We start from the raw sequence: 23,866 nt of genomic DNA, 5'->3' as shown, positions 1-23,866 counted from the left end.
CCAGAGTACCGCGGAGTCAAAAAATTTGAAGGAGAGACCCCTGTGGGGTATGAAAGTGTTTAGTATTTCCATGAGGAAAATTCCTGTCAGGAATCTCTGTGGAGCTCCTTAATCCGTGTGGCTACTGCTGTGCGGAAAAAAGAAGACTGAAGAGGGACCCCTGCTGGCTGCAGGTTTAGTGCCATGCTGGGCATGCCCAGTAGGTGCCAAAGTTCTAGAAACTTTGACAAAAGTGTTCAGTGATTGGGCTCCATCCTATGATGTCACCCATATGTGAGGACTACCATCCTGCTTGTCCTGTGAGAAAAGAAGCTCCAATAGGCTCCAAGTTCCTCACATCAGCTCACTTAGGTTTCACTGGAGCTGGGTTTCAGGCCACATTCATGTGCACTCTTTGGTACTTCCTGTTTCCCTTCAGATTTTAATCCTATAAGAAAGGGTGTAGCTGTCTAGATGAGTCATATGAATCTCTTTTCCTGCTGATCCTGCTATCAACCTTTCTGGTAGCTGGTTTTTGAAAGGTAGACTGCCAGAGTTTAGCAGCCTTTCTTTAAAAGTAGACTGTCTATAGGAAGTTATATATATCCTCATGAAACCCTCCCCCACAGCTCAAAGAACATGCCCAAACCATTGCCTTTTCTCAGTAGAGAAAGACAGCATTTATTTTGCCTGGCTAATGCTCTACTTGGAATGCAAACAGTCGTAGGGTCAGAAATCAAAATCATGTCATCAACTTGGTATTCAATTCCATATTTTTGTGTGTTTATTAGAAGGATTTATGAACATTTACTAGGACAAATTGTTGTCCCACTTGGTAGTATATGAAAAATTCCAGTGCCCACTTTATTGTGAGGGCCATTTTCTAGACTGAATATTTGGTCTCTTTGGGGAGCAGCTTGCAGCTGATATGCCATCAGGTGTACCTCATCCCTTTGCATCAGGACATCCTAACTCAACATTAGAGGCATCTGTATCGAGCAGCCTGCTTTTTTTCAAAATCTGGGCTACTTAGTACTGGTTCTGAACATAGCATGATCTTCAAATCTTGGAAGAGCAGATCTCCTCCAAGTTGGAAGAAAGGCTCAGGGCTAATAGGTTAAAAGGGAGGCAAGAAAGGTAGGGAGTTTAGGAAGTCCTCTACTAGGGCGAACTGGGAGTGAACTGGAATAAAGGCCTATTGCATCACCGCAAGTACCTACTAAAATTCCCCCCACTTACGTGCTCCAGATGGCATTCACGCACACGTGCGCGCATCAGTATAAAATTATGCATGCATGTACGCATGGATAGCCAATTTTATAACACACGTGCATTTACGCATGTATGTTAGAAAATCAGTGCGTCAGTGTGCGCATGCTGGGAAATGCGCATGCATGCGGGTCTTATTTTATTTCAGAGCCCTGTCATGTGGCACCTTTCATCTACCTTTATGGAGTAAATTATATTTCGATGTTCAACATTTAAGATGGAAGTAAAAACTTCTAAAAATATTTCATTCATACAGGAAAAATAATTACAACCTTAGGGATTTGGTAAGATTCCAGTATCCCCTATTTTGTAAAATGGTCCCAAACCATTTTCAAATATAAGTTCCTTACTGTTTTAGGTATTATTAAATAGGGTACCCATTTTATTCTGGAACTCTGTTCATTGGAACAAACCACCCCACACATACAGTACTTTTCCATGCAGACCTGCTCTGCTTAAAAAGCCCTGGCAACTTCCATGGGTTCTTTTGTACTCATTGGACCTTCAAGTTAATTCTGAAAAGGAAACAAACTATAGTTTCACTTTCAAAATCTGAGCTGCAATGTCCCTGGACATAAAAGTATCCATGGAGTTTGTGCCTGCTTTTTCTTTGGGGTGGGTCCTGCCACTGGGACCATCCTTTCTTCCAGTGGCTTAAGCCTTACTTCCTTCTGAAACTCAGCAGCTAAATTTAGCTGCTGTGGAGGGGGGACAGTTTTCAGCACCAAGGTTTTTCCCAGGTAAGTCCTAGTTACCTGGTTAAATCCCGTTCAGACCTGTCCTCATAATTACTGAGGCCGAAGTATACATACACACTTTTCTGTTTTTTTTGATAAGCACCAAAGTTATTCTGTAGCTATGGCCTTGAGGCAAAAAGTTGATTAAAAAATTCACTGACCAAAATTATAATACTTAAGCTGGTACATAGAAAACAGCCTGGGGTGGGGAGAAAGCAATAGAAATACAATGAAACTGAAAATCCCAGCTTATGTGGTTCATACTTCATATGGGGACAGAAAAACACGGCAATTCATAGATTTGAGTTACATTCTGTTTATTCTTCAGGTAGACATAAGTTTGGCCTCAAACTGAAACTTGATTTAGTTATTTAGTATCAGTGATGTGCTACCAAATGTTCGTGAAGGGGCTTTCACTCGTAAGTGTTGTATTTACAATAAATGACATTCCTGTGCACCATGCTGTATGCCCGGTTGTAGTGAGACCTGTGGCCCCTTACATCTGCAGCCAGGAGGTAGAAAAGGCGGCTGGGGAGTTTTTCAGAAAAACCATAAAACTCAGGCTATCTGTTGTAAATTCTCCCACACTCTCCCCCTTCCTGTTTGCAACATCTCATTTACTCTCCCTATACTGTGTGTTCTCTTACTCCCCCATTCTCTTCACTCCTTATCTTGTGCTCCTCCTCCTCCCCCCCAAAAACCAATTATGTTTCCTGTAATGTGGCCACAGCATCAATCATCCAAATGTCAATAATCAAATATGTCAATTATCCAGACTTGTGCAACAATGCTTATGCCGACACCCATTCCATCATGCCCTCTCCTCTTTTTGCAAGATGTTCAATTAGCTGACATTCTGATTATCTGAGCTGACCCTAGACTTAATTTGTTTGGTTTTTCTGACCCTCTACCATACCTTATTCCAGCTGCTGGTCAGCAGCCGAGGTTTGACTAGTACCAACCTATTACCCATATTGGCCTGATCATAAAACAGATACAAAGGGGCTCCCTTATGTTCAGGCCTATATAGCAGAAGGGTCAGAGATGCATGGCTGGAAGCCACTGAAACTGGGAGCCCCCACCAGATCCGAGCTGCATTGGGGAACTGCCTTACAGGGGAGCCCGAGTGGAGGAATGTCTTCGGCACAGGTAGGCCATGGCCCAGGAAGTGGAGCATCTTCAGTGCAGACCGCTATTGTAGCAGGAAGCCCAAAGAGCATCTTTGGCACAGCCGCCACTGTAGCTGGAAGCTCAGGAGAAGGAGCACCTTTGGCGGTGGCTTCTGAACAGCTTTCAATGAGGGGGAAATACTTGGTCATGACTGTAAAATGCAGTAGGCATTTTAACATAAACATTTAAAAAAAACAACCCTCATCTTATAATCAAGTCAATGGGTTATAAAAGCAGCTAGTGTGACAGTAATGCTGTAAACTGCATAAAACAAACTCTCACAAAGAGGATGTATATAAGCTTTAAAGATCATATAGGTCCCTTCTGAAGAAGGCTCCTATAGGGTCCTTGAAAGCTCATATCCAACACCATTGTCAGATAATTCTTATAGGGATCCACAGAAAAGCATCAGCATCAACCAAAAAATAACATTATTTGTAGACCTTTACCATAAAGCTCAGCACACACTGAAACATTAACACAACTTTTTTTTTTTTTTATAGCAGTGCCCACTTGCCTTCTGTTTTGATCTTGAGTGCTGTTCTAACCAAGGCAAACAGCGTGGCATTGAACATGACTGTTCCATCACTGTTCAGAGGCATATTCATGGCTACCAACCTCTGCAATGAAGAAGCAAATGTCACAATACCCTGCAAATCCCTTCAGAAGCAAAAAAAAAAGAAGATGTATTCCCCCATCTGCATGCTGCTTGTTTTTTATGAGTCTATAAAGAACCATGGACCGTTTGCTTATGTTTTTGGCAGCACGGGGAAGCTGGGGGTTGGTGCAGGGAAAGTAGGAGCAAGCCCACAGGTAGGATAAGATGCAGAGGGCAAGGAGCCGAGGGCAAGCCCAGATGGAGGTGAAAAACCCACCAACAAAACAAAAATAAAACCCAACCCCTACAAACTCCTATTAAACTATTCTACTCACTTTTGAGAGAGAGGGAAACATAATAGGTTTCCATATCCTTTATCAATTTCTGCAAATGTATATTTCAGTTATGTAAGGGAGCATGGGATAGGTGATATACTGGATTTGTATAACAAATAAATCCACAATTTTTTTTTTGGGGGGGGGGGGGTTGGATGCAAAGAATATGTGTTATAAGAAACATTTTGTTACAAATGGGCTTGTTGCAAAAAGAGGCACTATACGTGCTTCTGATTTAAATAGCCATCTAAAAAATACATAGCCAGTATCAGAGAAATGACTGGCAGCATAATATTTTATTTGCAGGTTACTAGTGCACCTCTTTACATCAATTTAACATTTGCAACAAGCACACATTCAAAATATGGCTTTAAGTAAAAAGTACAATATCACGATGCAATATTACGCAGGGTAAAACAAGAGCTCCTATTGCGCACATCCATCTCTCCTGGGCGCCAGATGAGATATTTAAATGAGCACCCGCGTTAAAAAGGGGCAACTCTAGGTAGAAATTGTACGTCCCTAGCTTTCAAAAGCATCAGGTGCCCAGGAGCTGTGGATGTGTGCATGTCAGGAAAACGGGAGCTCAATGCGAGCTTGATTTACATGCACAATATACATGTACAATAGCATCGCCCTGGAGAGTGTATATTGTGCATGTACATTTTGCACCCAGAAATTTGTTTTGGGTTATCAGCCCATTACATTTTCCTTTAATTTTCATCACTGCAAGCAGTAGATCTTAGTATCGTAACAATGCTAAGTAGAAGGAACCAGAGAGAGCAGTATTTTTGTTTTTTTCATGTGTCCTTGGCTCGCGGTACGACTTAACGCCAGCTCCGGGTCTGGCATTATATTTGCTGCGTTGGGCGACCAGAATTTTTATGCATTTGGGGGGAAATAGTTATTAGCCTCATCTACATGACATTTACATATGATGAGTGCTATTAGTACGCGTTTGTTTGGATGTGCGTTATGGACACGCTAATCCCCTTTGTGCATTGGGTATTAATTAGTCTAGTACATCCAAAACGCACATCCAAAATGCACATTAACCTGTGTGCTAGGCTGTGCACAGTTTATTGCAACAGCACCAAAGTGATTAAGATGAAAAGTTGATAATAATCACCTATTCTATCGATGCAGAAGAAAAATATACTTAGAAAGAGAGAATTCATGTTATTACTGAGAAAGTACTTTCAGATTCCTGTTCATTCTTGCTCTTTCCATTTCATGGAAAAATACAAATTAGTTTAGCTTGATAAAAAAAAAAAATCACTGTAACATTTCTGAAAAATCATAAATCACTGATCCCTGTTTTCCCATTTCATAATTTTGCACTTAGCTAGCATGCAGGAGCTCTCGTTTTCAAAGGTTTCCCTATAGGTATATTACAATTCCCTCTCTCCTTGCCTCCTCTCCGTTTTGTTGGCCAGGCAGTTTCTTCCTGTTCTTCTGGACTTATAGCTCAATCAGAATTGGTTTCTATCGGGCAACAACAACTTCCCGGGAGATTTTACTCTTATTTTTATGTCCTCTCTCAACATGCTTACCCCCAAATATTGCAAAGACAATCCTAAGCCAATGGTTTCCGCTCCCTCTATAACATGGTTGTGTGGATCCTTTGTCTGGCCAGGAGGTGTCACCATTGAACTATGGGTGAGATGCTTTACTCCCAGGGACCCTGCAGCATCGCCACCACAGGCTAGTCTGGAGATTGGAAGACCAAACCGGGGAATCAAATCCAGGTCTTCCACATAGCAGCATGCAGCACTGCCAGAGAGCCACTGAGCCAATCTAAAAATAAACCCTTTTGAAAGTAAGGCCTTAAGTAATTTATTACCGTTAATACTAATCTTTTTAATAATTCAGGGAACTTCCTCGGCCATCACAAATTCTCTGCTGTGCTGACTAGTTTTCCAAACTAAATCAGAATTTGTATTTATTTAGCAAGAAGCATCCTGATGTTATTATCTTTGGAATATTTAGTCTGATATAATGTACAATCAAAGTAAATATAATCCTGAAGGCATAAAAAAAAATCAAGAAGAAATATGCCTACCTTACATGCAACTCTATGTGGACACAATTTACCAAACCCAAGAGGTGGCTGAATCCGTCTCAGAAGAGTGACAACATCAAGGTGCTTTATCCTTCCCCTGCAATGACAGTACCCCTCATCAGTCAAAGATGAAACATGAAGCATCTTCTGAAGATATTTTTTCATTTGATGCTAACTGATTTTCTCATGCTAACGATTCTGTTCAATCCCTCTGATTGTCCTTCACCCCAACACCAGAAAAATCCCCACTTCATCTTTTCAGCATCAAGTTATCTTCGATGTTCTTCATACCTGCAGGCGACATCAGAGAGACTGCAGAAGAATTTATTAAAGTAAAAGTACCAGTTGGATTTCTTAAAATATTAAAATATCCTGTCCTTTTTGGATCTTATTTCTAGTTCATTTTTGCACTATATTTTATTTCTTACAATTTATTTACACTTTTTTAAAATATGGACTTCATCTTTTTTATGACCAAAGCTTACGGTTTTAAAACCTACTGTTCTGAGCTCATGATGTATTCATGTTTTACACTTATCAGTACGATGTTTGCATGGGACTCTGATTAGAATCATCTCAATTTACTTTAAACCCTAATATCTCCTTATGAATGCAATATAAATCAGAATGAGAAAGGTGATTCTTAAAGATGTTTTACCACTACCTTATGGGCCGATGCAGTATGGTGCTCATTTGGCTGTGCGTTTTCGACGCACTATTTTTACCCCTTATACAGTAACGAGTAATAGTGCGTGGAAAACACACGGCCAACCCCCCCGAAACTAATAGTGCCCGCAACATGCAAATGCATGTTGATGAGCCTATTAGTTAGTCCAATGTGATCCAGAAAGTAAAATGTGCAGCCAAGCCGCACATTTCACTCTCAGAAATTGGAGTTAATTTTGGCCGGCACCGGGAAAGTGTACAGAAAAGCAGAAAAAAACTGCTTTTCTGTACACCCTCTTACTTAATATCATAGCGATATTAAGTCGGAGGCCCCCCCCAAAAAAAAATCAGCCCGCAGCTCGCGGGTTGGAAGACGGACGCTCAATTTTTCCGGCGTCTGTTTTCTGAACCCGTGGCTGTCAGCGGGTCTGACAACCGACGCCGGTAAAATTAAACCTGGGCGCGCGTCGGGAGAGCGGGCGCTCGCCTTGGAGCGCTGGCTCCCCCACAAATTTTACTGTATCGGCCCATTAATAATTTAAAGGATTTTACTAATATGGCTCCTAAAGTTATATCATAGCATCCCTATATTTTGGCTCTATATAAAATTCATCAGAAAGGTATTAAAAACTTGTAGACATACAGAAATAGATGTTCTTTGGGTAAAAATTTCATGTTGGGCTTCATTTCAGGGCCCCCGTGTGAATTTCGTTTTTCCTGTGGTTCGGGTTTTTTTTTTTGGGGGGGGGCCCCCGATTTTTGGGTTAGTGCACACTATTGGGAGTTTGTGTGCGCTAACTCCTGTTAGTGCGCAGTAACTCCCGATAGTGCGCACTAATCTGGCAGAGTTAGCGTGCACTAACTCAAAAATGAATTTGTTCCGAAGTTTTGGAAACAATTCAATCGTTTTTCGGTTCTACCGAGCCATTCCGAATTAGGCAATTTTGTTGACATTGCCTAATTTGGGAAAATCAATTGCACATCCCTATACAGAATAAGAAACACCCAGAAAAAGCAGAATCTAAAAAAGGCAATTCAACAACCTCCCTTGACCGAAAGAAGATTATAGTGATAATCTTCTGGGAAACAGACATTCATCTTCTATCCATCAAACTAAACCTTTGATAATCAAGATTATGAACTGTGTTGAAATTTAGATTATGGAAAAATACAGATAAAGTTATGCAGAAAATAGAGAATGTAAACATTTTAAAACAAGTTGTTTTTTTTCACTCACTTTGCTTCTGGATCGTATTCTGACCAGATCCTTTTGAATTCATCCAAATGATGGGGACCCAGAATAGACCAATCACGTGTCAGGTAATCAAAGTTGTCCATAATGACGGCCACAAAGAGATTGATGATCTAAGAAACAATTGAAACCTGAATGCTTGATTTGTTTATGTTTACAAGGACAGAATTGTGTGTTACTGTTTAATTTGAGAATTTTTATGCTGAAATCTATTAAATGAAAGGTAACTAAGTAGAAATATTTGATACAGATTGAACTCCATGTGCAAATAAGGACTGATAAAGGACAGAAAGTCTCAGCATCTAATAGAAAAAAGATATTTTTAAAAATATGCCAGTGAGCTAATGCCCTATATAAATTCAGATTAAAACCATGCCAGGCTAAAAGAAACATATACTTTATGTTTATATTGGGGGTAATTTTCAAAAGGTTTCAGTGCCTAGAATAGGAAGTTATGCATGCATGTGCACAAGTAGGATTTGGTGTACTAGGGGAGGTTTAGGGGGTTCTAGGGTGGGGTTCAGTAGTTTGCACGCAGGTTATTATTTTCTAAGTGGGACATGCGCATATATTACCAAACTTATACATACACTTTTACACCTGAATCATGGAAATGAAATTGCACTTATCTGCAGTTTTTGGGTGGGATGTCAGGGTTACAGGGTAGAGGGGTTAGGATGAAGTGGAGGAGGATCTAGATGAACTCGGGGGACATGTGGTTGATCAAGTGGAGATGTCAATAAACTGATGAGAAGTACATGCACAAGAAGGTATTTTCATATGTGAGGTATGCACTTTATAAAATAACCATGACCGTGTCATCATGAGTTACCTATATTTTGAGTGCAAAATATGTGCATGTAGTTTTATAAAATAGTTATAGATAGTATGCAGCTCCCTGCCACACAGTTTATAAAACAGAGGCATAATTAAGTTTGCGTGTACATACTTATACGTACTAACTTGTGCACACTGTTGAAAATTACCTTCATTATGCATTAAGTGTTTGATTTTCAAAGTGCTTAACCTTAAATCACACTTTAAAAAATCAACTCGGGGTTCTGCAGATAAAAGTAAATACTGTTTTTGTGCACATGTTTTCCACAGTCAAAGCAGTCATTCCAGGCAGAGGAGATAGGGTGGGGATTTACATGCAATACTTTTGCTTTTTGAAAGTATGCTTGTAAATCTACCTGAGTTATACCTGCTCAGGAGCAGGGGTAACTTTATGCGTGCATGTCCACATATGTACCCAGTGAACCTGCAAATTTTTAAAGCAGACTTATGTGTTTAAATTCCCTTTGAAAATGTGGGCTAAATTCTGAAAATTACCTTCCCTATGGATTCATAAAAGCAATTGTATTTTTAAAACATATCCTTAAAATAATAGGCCAGCTGTCTCTGTGTCATTCAGTCATAGCCTAACGCTGGCATGTGCTCATCATGTGTGGCCAGTGCAGTCAGGGTGTATACATGCATGGCCAAACCACAGTCCAAGAAACCAGAACAGGATGCAGGGTTGTCATGTATAGCATGGCTCACAGTGAAACAAAGGTCCTTGCATGCAGAAGAGATTGCAGCATTCAGGGATGCAGCAGGTAGGGGGCATGGCAGACGCTTGCTACAGTGGCAGCAACAGACCAGACCATCTACCACAAATGACACACCAGGCAAGCCAAATAGGAGCCTTGCAAGCTATAGTGACATGCATGTGTGGAGCGGCTGGCAGAAAGGATATGCCCTGTGACCCAAACAGCAGGCACTGAAAGAGACTGTAAACAGGGTGCCCTGCAACCTGAACAGCAGGCTGTGGAAGAGACACCAAGCAGTGCAACAGGCCCCACCACTGTTGCAGAGGACTAGCTACTCCTAGCTACTTTTGGATGAGGTAGGGATATGGAAGAAGAGGGAAAAAGCAAAGAAGAAGGGGGAAGGGAAGGTGTCAGAAATTGTTGGAGAAGGGAGCAGAGATGTGTCGAATACTTGAATAAGAACTGAATTTTGTATGGCACTCAATATTTCAAAATGTGTCTCAAACACCCTTTTAAACGTTATTGGTCTCATACCACTTCTTATACAATCTTTTTGTACTGTTGTGAGATCATTAGGAAAAACAAAGACACTTATCTCTTTTGTAAATTAATATCTGCCAGCCCAGCCCAACACGGCTGGTGTTTCGGAAGAATTCCTTCCTCAGGGGCCAGAAAAGGGGCATGTTATCAAAGCGTCTTGGTTAGAATAGCCTTAGAACTGTCATCATGTCGTACTACAACTTTAGCGTTTCCAACTAGGATCTGCCATTTTACAAACCCAAATTTATACGAACTGACTGGACTAAACTTTAACCAATGATCAACAAGGAAATATTTGAATGAACCAATAAACTAATTGTTAATTCAAACCAGTGACATCCACTCAATGGGGTAGATTTTAAAAGGTAAGCGTAGGCGTCCATGTGGTGTGCTACCCGGTGTGCACACATGGATGCCCGATTTTATAATATGCATGCGCCGGCGCGTGCATGTTATTAAATCGAGGGTTGGAGCACACAAGGGGGTGCACATTAGTGCAACTTGCATGCGCCGACGCCCGCAGCCTTCCCCCATCCCCTCCCAGGCCGCTCCGATTTCAGAGCGGCCTGGGAGGGAACTTCCCAACCCCCTAAACTAACCTCCCTTCCCCTTGCTCTAACCTAAACCCCCCCAAAATATTTGTTCTATGCAGGTTGCGCGCGCCAGCAGCCTGCCAGCACGCGATACCCCGGCACAGCGGCAAATCTCCACTGTGCCGGAGCCTCTGATCCCACCCCGCCCCTCCTCTTTTTCGAAGCCCCGGGACATATGCGCATTCTGGGGCTTTACGTGCCTGGCTGGGCCTGTTTAAAATAGGCCCGGCACGCGTAAGCCCTCCTACGCACGTAAATCCTCCAAAATTCGGGCCAATATTATCATTCATACCAGATGGGAAATGATGATAATTTATAAATCCTTTATTTCTTGTAGTTTAAAAGGATTTGAATATCTCCACCTCTATTGGAAAGGACTGCTACATCTAAAATGGTCCAGCAAAGATTATCAAAATTGTGATTGTTTTGTAAACGATATTTGACAATTTGTGTATATAACTTTTTGGTATGAATCCATGTGTATCCTTCCAAGGTCTGTATATATAAATCATATTCTCAACATGCAAAATGGCCTGATGATCCTTGATGTGCATTCTACATTGGTAAAAATGACTTAACCACTGTCCTTAATATTCTGGGCATGAGAGTTATCATAGGGTGCTCAGGAAATATTGGATGCAATGATAAAACATGCCATTGTTTGTGTAAAATGCAAGAAATAACAACAGCTTTAATAGAATATGGTTACACGCATATTGTGTTGGAATGCTTTGATGTTACATGTAGCTACATTGTAGCTAATTATCTCTATACACAAACTGTGTTCTCTTATAGGCAGCCCTAATTAAACCTGATCCAAAATATGATGAGCCAACAAGCATGCTTCTACTTTGAATTCTCAGAGATCTATGCATAACTACTGGATCTGAAAAAATTGGAAGACTAATGCATATGGGTAGCAGCTATTGAATCTGAAGAAGTTATATTCCACTAATTTGTGATAAAGTATACTGATAAGCCCACCACTTAAAAATCAGTATATCCAAGAAAGATATTAGTGAAGCATTATATTGAATGGTAAATTGCAAATTCACATCTAGTGTATTGATCCACTGATGGAAGGCCAACAGCTGTGACTCAGCAGATGCCCAAATAAAATATATAATCATCTATATAGCGCATATATTTATATTTCCGAGTGAAAACCTCTCAGAAGTATAAATATATTGTTCTTTGAACTGTGCTTTATGAGGATATTCAGTGGAATGATGTATAATTGGTTGTCAGTTAACATGGCTGCAATGTGCTATTAAAGATCATTGGATGTATTTTGATTGGTTCTTTTAACATGTGTGCATATTTTTAAAATGATTTTTGCCTGTGTAGGTTTCTTTCCGGTGAGCAGTGGACAGCATACCCCTGAGGCAAATGGATCTTCGAACGCTGTGTCTGGCTACTTTATGAGGAGCATTTAGTTAAATCTTGCACCAAACTTGCATTCATTTTGAATAAGTACTGAATAAGTAATGATTATACTGGGGATTTCGTCACAATAGCTATTCATGTTGATTGCCGATTCCATGTATGATAGTCTTTGGACATTTTAGTTAATAGCTAGCTTTTGAATATAGATAAAATGGGTGGGTTTTTTGTTTCTTGGTGTATAACTTTCCATACAACATGAACAGCCCCTCACACACAAATAACACTCTAACATGTGTTAGCCACAAACACCACACCCAATGAGCAGCGGTCACCAACACTGAAAAGAAATATATCATTCACACTGACCATCACACATATGTAAACATGAACCCATATAAGCTTTCCATTCCATCACTATACATGCCGTTATGCCTTTTCATTCCATCATTTTTGACTAGCTATTCCACTAGCTCATAATTAGAAAACAAGAACAATGACAAATGACAGTAAGGCTTCTAGGACTAAATGAGGAACATCTCTGATTCTTGATTCATGGAACCAGATCTAGGAAACCTCACCAAGTTCAAACTTTTTATATTGGGCATGTAAGCAGAATATATTTGCTTTTCTCGCAAATAACTCACTACTGTATAGTAGAGATGTGAATCGTGTGATCGATCGTCTTAACGATCGATTTCGGCTGGGGGGGAGGGAATCGGATCGTCGCGGTTTTGTTTTTGTAAATATCGTGTAAATCATAAATCGGGGGAGGGCGGGAAAACCGGCACACTAAAACATCCCTAAAACCCATCCCGACCCTTTAAAATAAATCCCCCACCCTCCCGAACCCCCCAAAATGCCTTAAATTACCTGGGGTCCAGAGCGGGGGTCCCGGTGTGATCTTTTACTCTCGGGCTTGCGGTGCGTTGTAGAAATGGCGCCGGCGCTACCTTTGCCCTGTCATATGACAGGGCAAAGGTAGCGCCGGCGCCATTTTGTTTTTTGTCCCCCGACGTCAGGAGCATAGGAGATCGCTCCCGGACCTCCGCTGGATCCCCAGAGACTTTTGGCCAGCTTGGGGGGGGCCTTCTGACCCCCACAAGACTTGCCAAAAGTCCAGCGGGGATCCGGGAGCGACCTCCTGCACGCGAATCGTTTTGCCATATGGCCGGCGCCATTTTGCGCAAAATGGCGCCGGCCGTCCGGCAACACGATTCGACTGCAGGAGGTCGTTCCCGGACCCCCGCTGGACCCCCAGGGACTTTTGGCCAGCTTGGGGGGGCCTCTTGACCCCCACAAGACTTGCCAAAAGTCCAGCGGGTGTCTGGACTTTCGGCTTAGTGCGCCCTAACAAAAAAACGTTTATTTTTGTTATTTTTTGTTAGTGTGCGCTAACTCCCGTTAGGGGCACTAAGCTGAAAAATGATTTTTTACTAAAAAAAATGCCTATCCGCGGGAAAACGAGATTTTCCCGCAGCCCCACGAACCAGAAAGCACAAACGATCGAGCACCCGATGCACATCCCTAGTAGTAGCTTCACTTCTGCCTCCCCCAACCAACATTCCAGAATCCTCCTAACACAGCCTTCTTAAAAGGCTCTGTCTCCCCTGTTGTGCGTCTATTGGAAAATAGCTTTCATAAATAAGGCCCCGAGAGAAAAGCATCTTACTGATTATACACAATCTATATGTAAAGGCAATAGTCACTTACCAAGAATGCACAGAGCATGTAAAAGGTGATGAAATAAACAATGGCAAAATTGCTTCCACATGTATTCTCTTCCCCTGGGTGATAATCAGAGTCCGGATCACAGAGCTTTCCAGGTAGACAGGCCAGCATGATGTCCTGCCAGGCTTCTCCTGTTGCACACCTTTATAGTGATTGTCACCATGGGAATAAAATATCTTTACTAAAACAGAGCACCAAAACGTTTAAGACATTTTTCTCAAATGTCAAATGTAACTAATTTGCTAAGTTTGTGTAGTCACCTCATTAATATTTCAGACATTCTTGTATTTTCCTCAGTGCCAGTCAATACACTTAAACAGAAATGTGGAGGTCCATAGTCAGAAGGCTAACTTGTCACAGATATTCAGCAGAAAAAAGTCCCCCACTGAATATATTCGGCTAAAATGATCCTGGTAACGTTACCTGGATATGTTTTAAACCTAAACAGCCCTATTTGAATATAACCTCATAGATTTAAAGTTGTCTAGATAGGCGTACCTAGATATCTTAAATCTTAACAACCTATATTCAAAATATAGTTGGTTAACTATATAAAAAAAAAAAAAAGCTTCCAAGTTGGCTGGCCCAATCTTCTACACTCCCCTGCCCCTGCCCCTGTAAAAATGATATTAGGCATAGTCATGTTCATCAACATTTATTTATGACATGCTTTTCTACCAAAAGAATACAAAGTGAGTTACAATTTGTTAAAAGATGATCAAGTACAGTGTGACAGAGCAAGGGAAAAGAAAGATGAGATAATAATTCAGTTTGCAAATAAAACAGAAATGTGGCCAGTGTATAGGATGTGAAAGTTATATTGTGAAAGAACAGAACGAAAGAGAGATGAGACAATAAGGGGCAGATTTTAAAACCTGCGCGCGGGTGCAGATTTGTTCATGCAACCCGGCGCGAACAAATCTACGCCCGATTTTATAACATGAGCGTGCAGTCGCACGCATGTTATAAAATCCAGGGTCGGCGCGCGCAAGGGGGTGCACAATGTTCAACTTGCGTGCGCCGAGCCGTGCAGCCTGCCTCTGTTCCCTCTGATTCGGAACGGCCTTGGAGGGAACAGAGGCAGGCTGCGCGGCTTGGCCTCAGAGGGAACTTTCCTTCCGCCCCCCCCGCACCTTCCCCTCCCTTCCCCTACCTAACCCGCCCCCCAGCCCTACCTAGAACCCCCCCTTACCTTTGTTGAAGAAGTTACGCGTGCCGGCCGATGGCTGGCCCGCGATCCCGGGCACAGCGGCAAATGGCCGCTGTGACTGGAGGCTCAGGCCACGCCCCGCCCCGCCCCGGACTACCCACACCCCGCCCCTTTTTGCAAGCCCCAGGACATACGTGCGTCCCGGGGCTTGCGCACGCCGCAGAGCCTATGCAAAATAGGCTCGGCGCTCGCAGGGTTTTTTTTTAAGGGTTATGCGTGTAACCCTTTTAAAATCCGCCCCAACAATTCAGTTTTTAAATTCAAATATAGAACTCCAAAATAGGGGATGATGTATGCCAGAAGTAGGGGTGAGAGGATATAGCATGCTTGAGACAGTGGTTTGCTTCATAATTCTGTGTGGTCAAGATGCCCTGTGCAGGTAAAACGGATTTCTCAATGGGCCAGGAGAATACAGTTGTAAGGGTCTTAGCCAAGGTTTTAGAGTTCAGGTAATGTGTATGTATGCATAAGTTAATGTTGGTGACTATGGTCAAAGGATGTCTCAAACAACTATGTTTATGGTAGCTTTCTACAAGACAAGAGGTCTGGGGGCCAGCCTGATGTGAAGGGCAAGGAGTTTCAAAGGGCCTGAAAAGTTTCTGGACTTTTTGCTGATGAGTTGCATAGCTCTCGGGTATATGGTCATGTGAAGGGCTTGTGATAGAGAGAAAAGTGGGTAGAAGGGCTAATAGGGGATAATAGTGTTACCAAGGTAGGATGGAGTCAAGACTTTGAGGGATTTGTAGGTCAAGGTCTTGAATTTGCTACGGTAGAGTATTGGTAGTCAGTGTCGGCGTTTCAAGACTGGGATGATATGGTCAGTATCAGGCAGGTAGCCATATTCTGTATGAAAGCAACGGTTTAGGTTTTTGGGGATTCCTACATACAATACATTGCAGTAGACCAGGATAGCATGGGTAGCAGTAATGAAGGTGGAGTTTCGAGTACTGGTCAGAGGTGACTGAGTTGGAGGAGGTGGAAAAAAGCTGTTTTGTTAATGCATGGATCTGGGATTTTATTGTTAGTTGGGTATCTAGTAGGAAGCAAAGATGCCGAACCTGTAAGTTGAGAGTAAGAGTTGTTCCTGCAAGGACCTCTTTTGAGAGCAAGTGATCTGGATCTTTCTTCCCAATCCAGAGTACTGTATCTCTGTCCTGTGGTGGTTGAACTTAGTTTGTTTTGGTGCAACCAGTTAGTGATTTTCTCTAAGGATCTATTGAGGTGAGGAATTGTTTGATCTTGATTTGTGCCCATAGGGATTAGGAATTGGATGTCCTCCTAATCAGCATAGGAGAAATGGGTTCACACAAAGATATTAAATATATATTGAATAGTGTGGGTGAAATGATGGAATCTTGAGCCACTCCGCAGAGAAGTGAAAGTGGTTCAGAATATGATGTTCCCTTGGAGACAGTTTGGGTGCAGTTTTGGAGGAAAGATGTGATCCAGGCATGTGCTAAACCAGCCAGGACTACATCATATAGTCTGCTGAGGAGAAGATTGTGATCCATTATGGCAAAGGCTGTCAAGAGATCTAGTAGGATAAGTAATGCTGACTTCCTTTGGTTGAGGCGGAGTTTGTCCACCAGGCTTAGTGATGTGGCTTCAGTACTGTAGTGTGGCCTAAAGTCTGATTGGAAATGATCAAGGGCATTTGTAGCACAGTGTCCAATAGTTGTAAAAGTACTGATGCCCCCCAAAACCCCCAAGTGAATTAGAATAAGTTAGGGCCATAGCAGCCTGAGGAAACTCTTCATCCCACCCCCCAATTTTGAAACTAACCCATGGACTTCGAGCCCCTTCCTTACCCATATATACGTACCACTCCCATTGGCATGCAGCATTGGTGGTAATATATATAATACTCTGACAGCAGCAGTGGTACCATGTATAATACTCTGACTGAATCATTAGTAGCATATATAATACTCTGTCAGCAGCAGTGGTACCATATATAATACTCTGACAGCAGCACTGGACACCACTGGGAGCAATACAAATGTACCACTTCCCAACAACCTTTGGGGGTTTGGGGTGTTCCGAGTGGGGTGGGATAGTTGGTGTAAGGGTTGTGGGTGGGTGAGCAGGGTGGGGGTAGCAAAGGGCCCTGATCCTGCATATTATTTTCAAAATTATGGCAGAGGGGTCAGGGAGGCTGCTCAAGCTGTTATGGCCTGCAACTTATTTTAATTCTTTTTTTTTTGGGGGGGGGGGGCATTGGGCACTATACTGAACATAATTTTTACTTATTTTGGGGGTAAGGGATTGTGCCTGCTAGCCTGCAATTTTTTTTTTTTTTAATTTTAATATGGACCTGATGGCATTTTCATAGTGGATGAGAGATGCAGAAACATTTTAAGCAACAAGTTACTTTAAAGAGCACTTGACTATATGTCAATATAATGCAGATTCTCAGTTATTCTACTATGCAAGTAAATATCGCAGTAACTTTTAAAGTAATTTATTTACCTGGGTAAATTGGCTATCTGAAAATTGCCATAACTTATGTCCAGTTATTTATTTATTTATTTATTTAATATCTTTTATATACCGACGAACGTTGGGAACATCTCATCGGTTTACAGAGAACAGAACTTAGCAACAGGCTTTACATTTGTCACATGATTATAATAGGAATAGTAGAAATAACAATAATAACAAAAACAATAACATACGAATAATATGGAAGTTATACAAGTAATAATTAACTAAGTGGGATACATGATAGTGGTTAGTCAGAAGAGGGGCAGGTAGATTCTGCTAGATATTTGTAGGAGGAATAAATTTGTATATACAATGGTTGTCGAGGAATATATACACGTTTGTGAGTAAAAATGTTCTTATTTACAGTAAGCTGTCTTGATAAATTTGCTTTCCGGGAAGCATAGTAGAAAGCTAATTGTTAGGCAAGATGGAAAGGGGTGGTTAGGGGGTGGGAAGGAAAAAGGGGTGGGGGGGGGGGGGGAGGAGGGAGGAGGGAGGTTAGGAGTTAGGGAGGGGGGGGCTAGTGAATGTGTGAATGTTAGGTGTATGAGTGAATGTTAGGTGTATGAGTGTCTAAAGAACCAAGTCTTCAGGTTTTGCCTGAATATTTTTGGGCAGGTTTCTTGGCGGAGGGAAGTGGGTAGTTTATTCCAAATTATCGGTTAGATGTGCACACATACTCTTAGCTGGAATGAAGGGAGGCATTCCTGGGGTGGGTGAGCAGGATAGGAAAATAATGCACAGAGAGTGTTATTTTCACATCTATGCTCATTATTTTCCATAACAATTTTATCAGCAGGGGCACATGTCTGTGGATGCAATGCACCCTTGGCAATTTTCAAAGGGAAAGGACACATGCATACTTAGTACTGCAGGTACTTGGCACCTAAGCAGACTCCTACGTCTGACAATCACCAGAGGCTTGTCTATAAACAATGCATCAATAAAACTCTGGTTCAAGCTATTTAATTTCATAGTAGCTGAAATGGTTCTGGAGAAAACTGAATTCTTGAACCCATGTAAAACTCATGTTTTACATGAAATTTTAGGGATCATATAGGCACTCCTAATATCATATTACATCTGCATTTATACTGCAGTACCTTACAGAGGAACACCATGCTCACAATCAAGGTGACTTCTTGTCCAGTCAGGAAAAAGTACCCGAAACCAGCTAAACGATACATTTTAGACTGAAGCAGATTCTAAGCTAGCTTTCCATGAAAAGGGCTCCTTTGTGCTAGCAGCATCACACAAGTGACTTCACAGACCAGTCTGCTTCTGCTGCTTGCAAAAGAGATAGATGCTACCTCACAATAAGCTTGGGTCTAAAATGTATTATTCAGCCAAGGAAGCAGTTTCACTGGACTAAGCAATACAATACACTAGGCATTCTGGTCTTTGAATGAACATATAAAAAGGAAATTTTCACAGAGTTGCGTGCATACAAATTAGCAGATGCACATGCAAACAGCACATATTAACGTAAAAACTATTTTATAAACCTCAAACATACACATGCAAGTAATGGTGCGCAAATAAATCTGTTTGTATAAAAAAGGAGTGAGCTGGGACATTCTGGGATGGGGCCAACATTTGCGCATATAATGGCAGATTTTCAAAGGGGTACGCGCGTAAGATATGCGCTTACCCCCCGAAAACCTTCCCCAACCTCCCCCTGCACGCGCCGAGCCTATGTTGAATAGGCTCAGCGGTGCGCACAAGCCCCGGGACGCGCATAAGTCCTGGGGCTTTGCTAGGGGGGCATGTTGGGGGGGGGAGGGGGCGTGTCGGGGGGTGGTGTGATGTTTGGGGGCGTTCCTGGGGGCATGGTGCCAGCCCAGGGGCGTTCTGGGGGGCGTGGACACGGCCTCTGGACCAGCCCCCGGACCGGAACATGGTGCGCCAGCAGCCGGCCCGGAGCGCACAAGTTACACCTGCCTTGGGCAGGCGTAATTGGGGGGGTGGGTTAGGTAGGGGAAGGGAGGGGAAGGTGTGGGGGGGTGGAAGGAAAGTTCCCTCTGAGGCCGCTCCGATTTTGGAGCGGCCTCAGAGGGAACAGAAGCAGGCTGCGCGGCTCGGTGCGCGCAGGCTGCTGATTTTGCGCAGCCTTGTGCACGCCGACCCCGGATTTTAAAAGATACGCGCGTAGCTATATCTTTTAAAATCCGGCATACTTTTGTTTGCGCCGTTGCGCGAACAAAAGTATGCGCGGGTGCAGTTTTTAAAATCTCCCCATAAGTTGCTATTTTATAACCTGCCAAAGTGATATGCGTATATGTTACCTGTGTACATTTACACCTACTAATTATCTGGCATGAGATTATAGCCAAATACTGACTGGGTGAGGGATGTGGAAGAGTTCAGGCTGAAGAACCTGGAAGGTCTTGATGATCTAGGGATAGATTGGGCAAACTGGTGGACTAATTGTTAAACTGGTAATTTCCTTAACGTGTACATGTTACAAAATTTGATGGCTTACACACGTAAAAGCCAACATGTGCTAAGGGAAATACGCTGGTTAAATCTCCACATGTAAATGATTATAATTAGGAGCAGAAATGCTCGCATATAGATTTGCACCACTTATCTGGATAAATTTTGACTTCTCCGGGTAAATGGCGGCTTTGTTGCCACTTAGCCGGATAAGTCTTAGAAACCGCTATTTATCCAGTTAAGTAATACAGCTGGACGAGTGTTAACACGCTACTTATCCAGCTATGTTGAACGCCCCCGGGCCGGCACCATGCCCCCAGGAATGCCCCCGGGCCGGCACCATGCCCCCAGGAACGCCCCCGAACGTCGCGCCGCCCCCCGACATACATGCTGCACCTCTTTTAGAGATGCAAGCATGTTGTTGGGTAGATCTAAGTGTATTTTATAGAGTGTGCGCAAATTTGTGCATATGATACAAAATACATGCGATTGTGCTTGTGCACCCAGCTATGTGTGTTCATTGGCATGCTTGCACGTGTATTAAAATTATCCTCATATTTTTTTGAAATACAAAATGAATGCACCATCTCAAAGTAGCTGACAAAGAAATAAATATAAAGCTCAACAAACAAGCGATACATGACACCTCTTTATGGGATTAATACACTTGTGACTAGCTTTTGAGAGTTCCCTTCATTGGCTCAGGTTATTTCTATGTAGAACACTGGACTAACATGGCGACCATACTACTTATTTGCCTTGCAAGAGAGTGCATACCCCTCTAGAGGTCATTTCAAACTAGATGACTTTCTGTCAGCGAGTCTGAATAAAGCAGTATGGTTGCCATGTTAGTCTAAATGTTTTCTTTAATGGGTTTTTATTTAAGGCTGCCTACTTGCCTGCTATTTCTATGGGTAAAATGCATAAATGGACTTTTCATTACCTGTGCATGTTTGTAGGTGTTCTATGATTGAGTTTGGTCAAGGAAGACACTCACACCCACCTATTTATGCCTTTAAAAAAACCAGTGCGTAAATTTGTTCAAGAACTTTTCCATGCTGCAATCATCAAAGCAAAACTACCCACGTAGTTTCACTTTCATTATGCTGGCAAACCCCACAGAAAAAAATTACCTGCAGGGTTTGCAGAAAACTAGGCTGTTTGGTCAATGACCAATCAGAGAACTTCAAAGAAACTGCAGAGGCCCAGGTAGGGTGCAGAAGGCAAGGCAGTGGTGGTAAGGTGATGGAGACAAGGGAAAGGAAAGTTGTGTTCCGTTTGGTTCCCATTTCATCTGCGATGGGTGCATCTATAGGCTCTCACTTCCAATTTTAATTAAAAAAATAAAAAGCAGGACTTCAAGTCAATGAATGCAATTGTTAAAATAACAGTGTCGTAGCTTGTCCAGATGAAATGGTGAGAATTGACAACTATTAGCTGCTGCGGGCTGAACATTGGGGGAGGGGGAGGGAACTAATTTCTGGAATTTCCTAGCCTAGTAAATTCATGGGAAATATTCTTTTCCAAGTTATTTCATGTGTCATAAGGAAATAAAGAGCATTAATTACTCATGAGAAATAAATTCAGGAGAGAATCTTTGCAATTACCTACCTGAACAAAAGAAGCACAGCTTGGAAAAACGTCTGAAAATTGTTGTTTCGGTTTATTTGTGTATTGTCCCTTAGGGCAACTTTGCCAAACACCTACAAAAAAAATATTTGTAAAATTAGTTCTATCCTACAGATCTCTGCTAAATTTGTTTAAATTAAAATATGATCCTTAAAGATGATTAAATCACACAGATCTTGGATTAATTACAATAGTCATGGGAGAAATAATTGTCTTTCAAGCCATATGCAAAACAACTTTGCTTAATGCTGTAGTCTAAGTAAATATCACTTCACATACATTACATGTGCAAAGAAAGATTTCACAAAATTCTGCTTCCATTTCTTAATACAAACTGTTTAGCTGTTAAGAATCTGCATAGTACACCATCAGATAGGCCTTTGTACATGGTGCTATAGGGATATGTTATAGTATACAGCTTAATGTTATGCTGATAATACTCATTTCAATATTCTAGCCATTGTATTTTGGGGATCTCAGTAGTAAATACTTTTTGTAGTAATGTGAAATATAATTCATGGTAATATAACATAACATTCTGAGTAAAGAAAAGACTCACATAAGTAGTTGGAAGAGAACATAAGAACATAAGAAACTGCCATGCTGGTCAGATCAAGGGTCCATCAAGCCCAGCATCCTGTTTCCAACAGAGGCCAAAAGAACCTGGCAATTACCCAAAAACCAAGATGATCCCATGCTACTGATGCAATTAATAGCAGTGGCTATTCCCTAAGTAAACTTGATTAATAGCAATTAATGGACTTCTCCTCCAAGAACTTATCCAAACCTTTTTTGAACCCAGCTACACTAACTGCACTAACCACATCCTCTGGCAACAAATTCCAGAGCTTAATTGTGTGTTGAATGAAAAAGAATTTTCTCCAATTAGTCTTAAATGTGCTACTTGCTAACTTCATGGATTGCCCCCTAGTCCTTCTATTATCTGAAAGTGTAAATAACTGATTCAGATCTACTCTTTCAAGACCTCTCATGTTCTTAAAGGCCTCTATCATATCCCCTCTCAGCCGTCTCTTGTCCAGGCTGAACAGCTCTAACCTCTTCAGACTTTCCTTATAGGGGAGCTGTTCCATCCCCTTTATCATTTTGGTTGCCCTTCTCTGTAACTTCTCCATCGCAACTATATCTTTATTGAGATGCGGCGACCAGAATTGTACACAGTATTCCAGGTACGGTCTCACCATGGAGCGATACAGAGGTATTATGACATTTTCTGTTTTATTAACCATTCCCTTCCTAATAATTCCCAACATTGTGTTAGAGATTCTTTATTATAATCATGTTTCTTTTATACAAGTTTTAATTATAGTCAAAGCTGTTACATCTTTTTTGAGGTATCTTAAACTCTAGAAATTTAAGATTAATTGACCTTTAAATTGTAGAAGTAGCTAATTTGTTTAAATACAAGCAAGCTAGACATGTTTTGAGAACTCAATGCTATAAATTCTGGTGATTTGTAAATCTGTGATGGCTCCAATGTGAGGCTTATAAGTGTGTATAAGCACAGCCAGATAAGTGCTTCATTTGAATTACTATGAACGCTTGAATATAAGAACATTTGTCATATAAGAATTATTTAGCATGCCTTAATTCATTGGCATGAAACTTGACTTTTTAATCTTTCCTCTGTCAGGGATTGAATTCTTGGCTGTTTGCCTCTTTTGAATAGTATCGATTTTTGATGTATGTTTATTATATTATACATAAGGGGACTTAAATTTTTCCCATCTGTTTATATTTAGCAATAAGGTGAAAAACAGAGCATAGACATTACATGGATATTTTAGGTTATGCTGTGAATTTCTTGATGAATGCTCATTTGCTTGAAAAAACTTTATTTTTGAGGCATTTCGCACATCTTACACAATTCTTTGTTTCAAAAGGTTTGAAGTGTTTTTCTTCTGGCTCAAGACGATCATTTATATTTAAGCAACCACTGTTGCTGGCAGGGGCAGTTCTATAATGAGGCGGGGGAGGCAGCAGCTTCAGGTGGCAGAATTTTGAGGTGGCAAAATGCCCCACTCAGAACACCGCTGTGGTGTCTGCCTCATACTGCCGGCCCTGCCACGGCTGCCTCACATTCATACCTGCGAACTCTCCGGATTTGGCCTGGAGACTCCGGAATTCTTAACAAATTGCACGGTCTCCAGGCCAATACCCGAAAACTCCGGGTGCCCTGCTGCAGAAGGCCGGAAAATAACGGGCCTGGAGCAGTGCACGCTCGAAGAAGGAGGAGCATCAG

General features: G+C 41.7%; 1 protein-coding gene across 13 annotated transcripts in view; it reads right to left on the bottom strand.

Moving 5' to 3' along the window:
* CACNA1D (calcium voltage-gated channel subunit alpha1 D) overlaps nucleotides 1–23,866 on the bottom strand; it is a 513,308-nt gene that overhangs the window by 68,666 nt on the left and 420,776 nt on the right. For all 13 annotated transcript variants that reach the window (XM_029600875.1, XM_029600887.1, XM_029600877.1 and 10 more), the window contains 5 exons: nucleotides 21,589–21,680; nucleotides 13,830–13,989; nucleotides 8,054–8,181; nucleotides 6,151–6,247; nucleotides 3,673–3,775 (listed from right to left, as the gene is read on the bottom strand). In XM_029600875.1, coding sequence (XP_029456735.1) covers nucleotides 3,673–3,775; nucleotides 6,151–6,247; nucleotides 8,054–8,181; nucleotides 13,830–13,989; nucleotides 21,589–21,680 — 580 coding nt within the window. The remainder of the gene's footprint in view (nucleotides 1–3,672; nucleotides 3,776–6,150; nucleotides 6,248–8,053; nucleotides 8,182–13,829; nucleotides 13,990–21,588; nucleotides 21,681–23,866) is intronic.

Source organism: Rhinatrema bivittatum, chromosome 4 (assembly GCF_901001135.1).
Source record: "Rhinatrema bivittatum chromosome 4, aRhiBiv1.1, whole genome shotgun sequence".
NCBI lineage: Eukaryota > Metazoa > Chordata > Amphibia > Gymnophiona > Rhinatrematidae > Rhinatrema > Rhinatrema bivittatum.
This window is presented reverse-complemented; position numbering and strand designations above follow the sequence as displayed.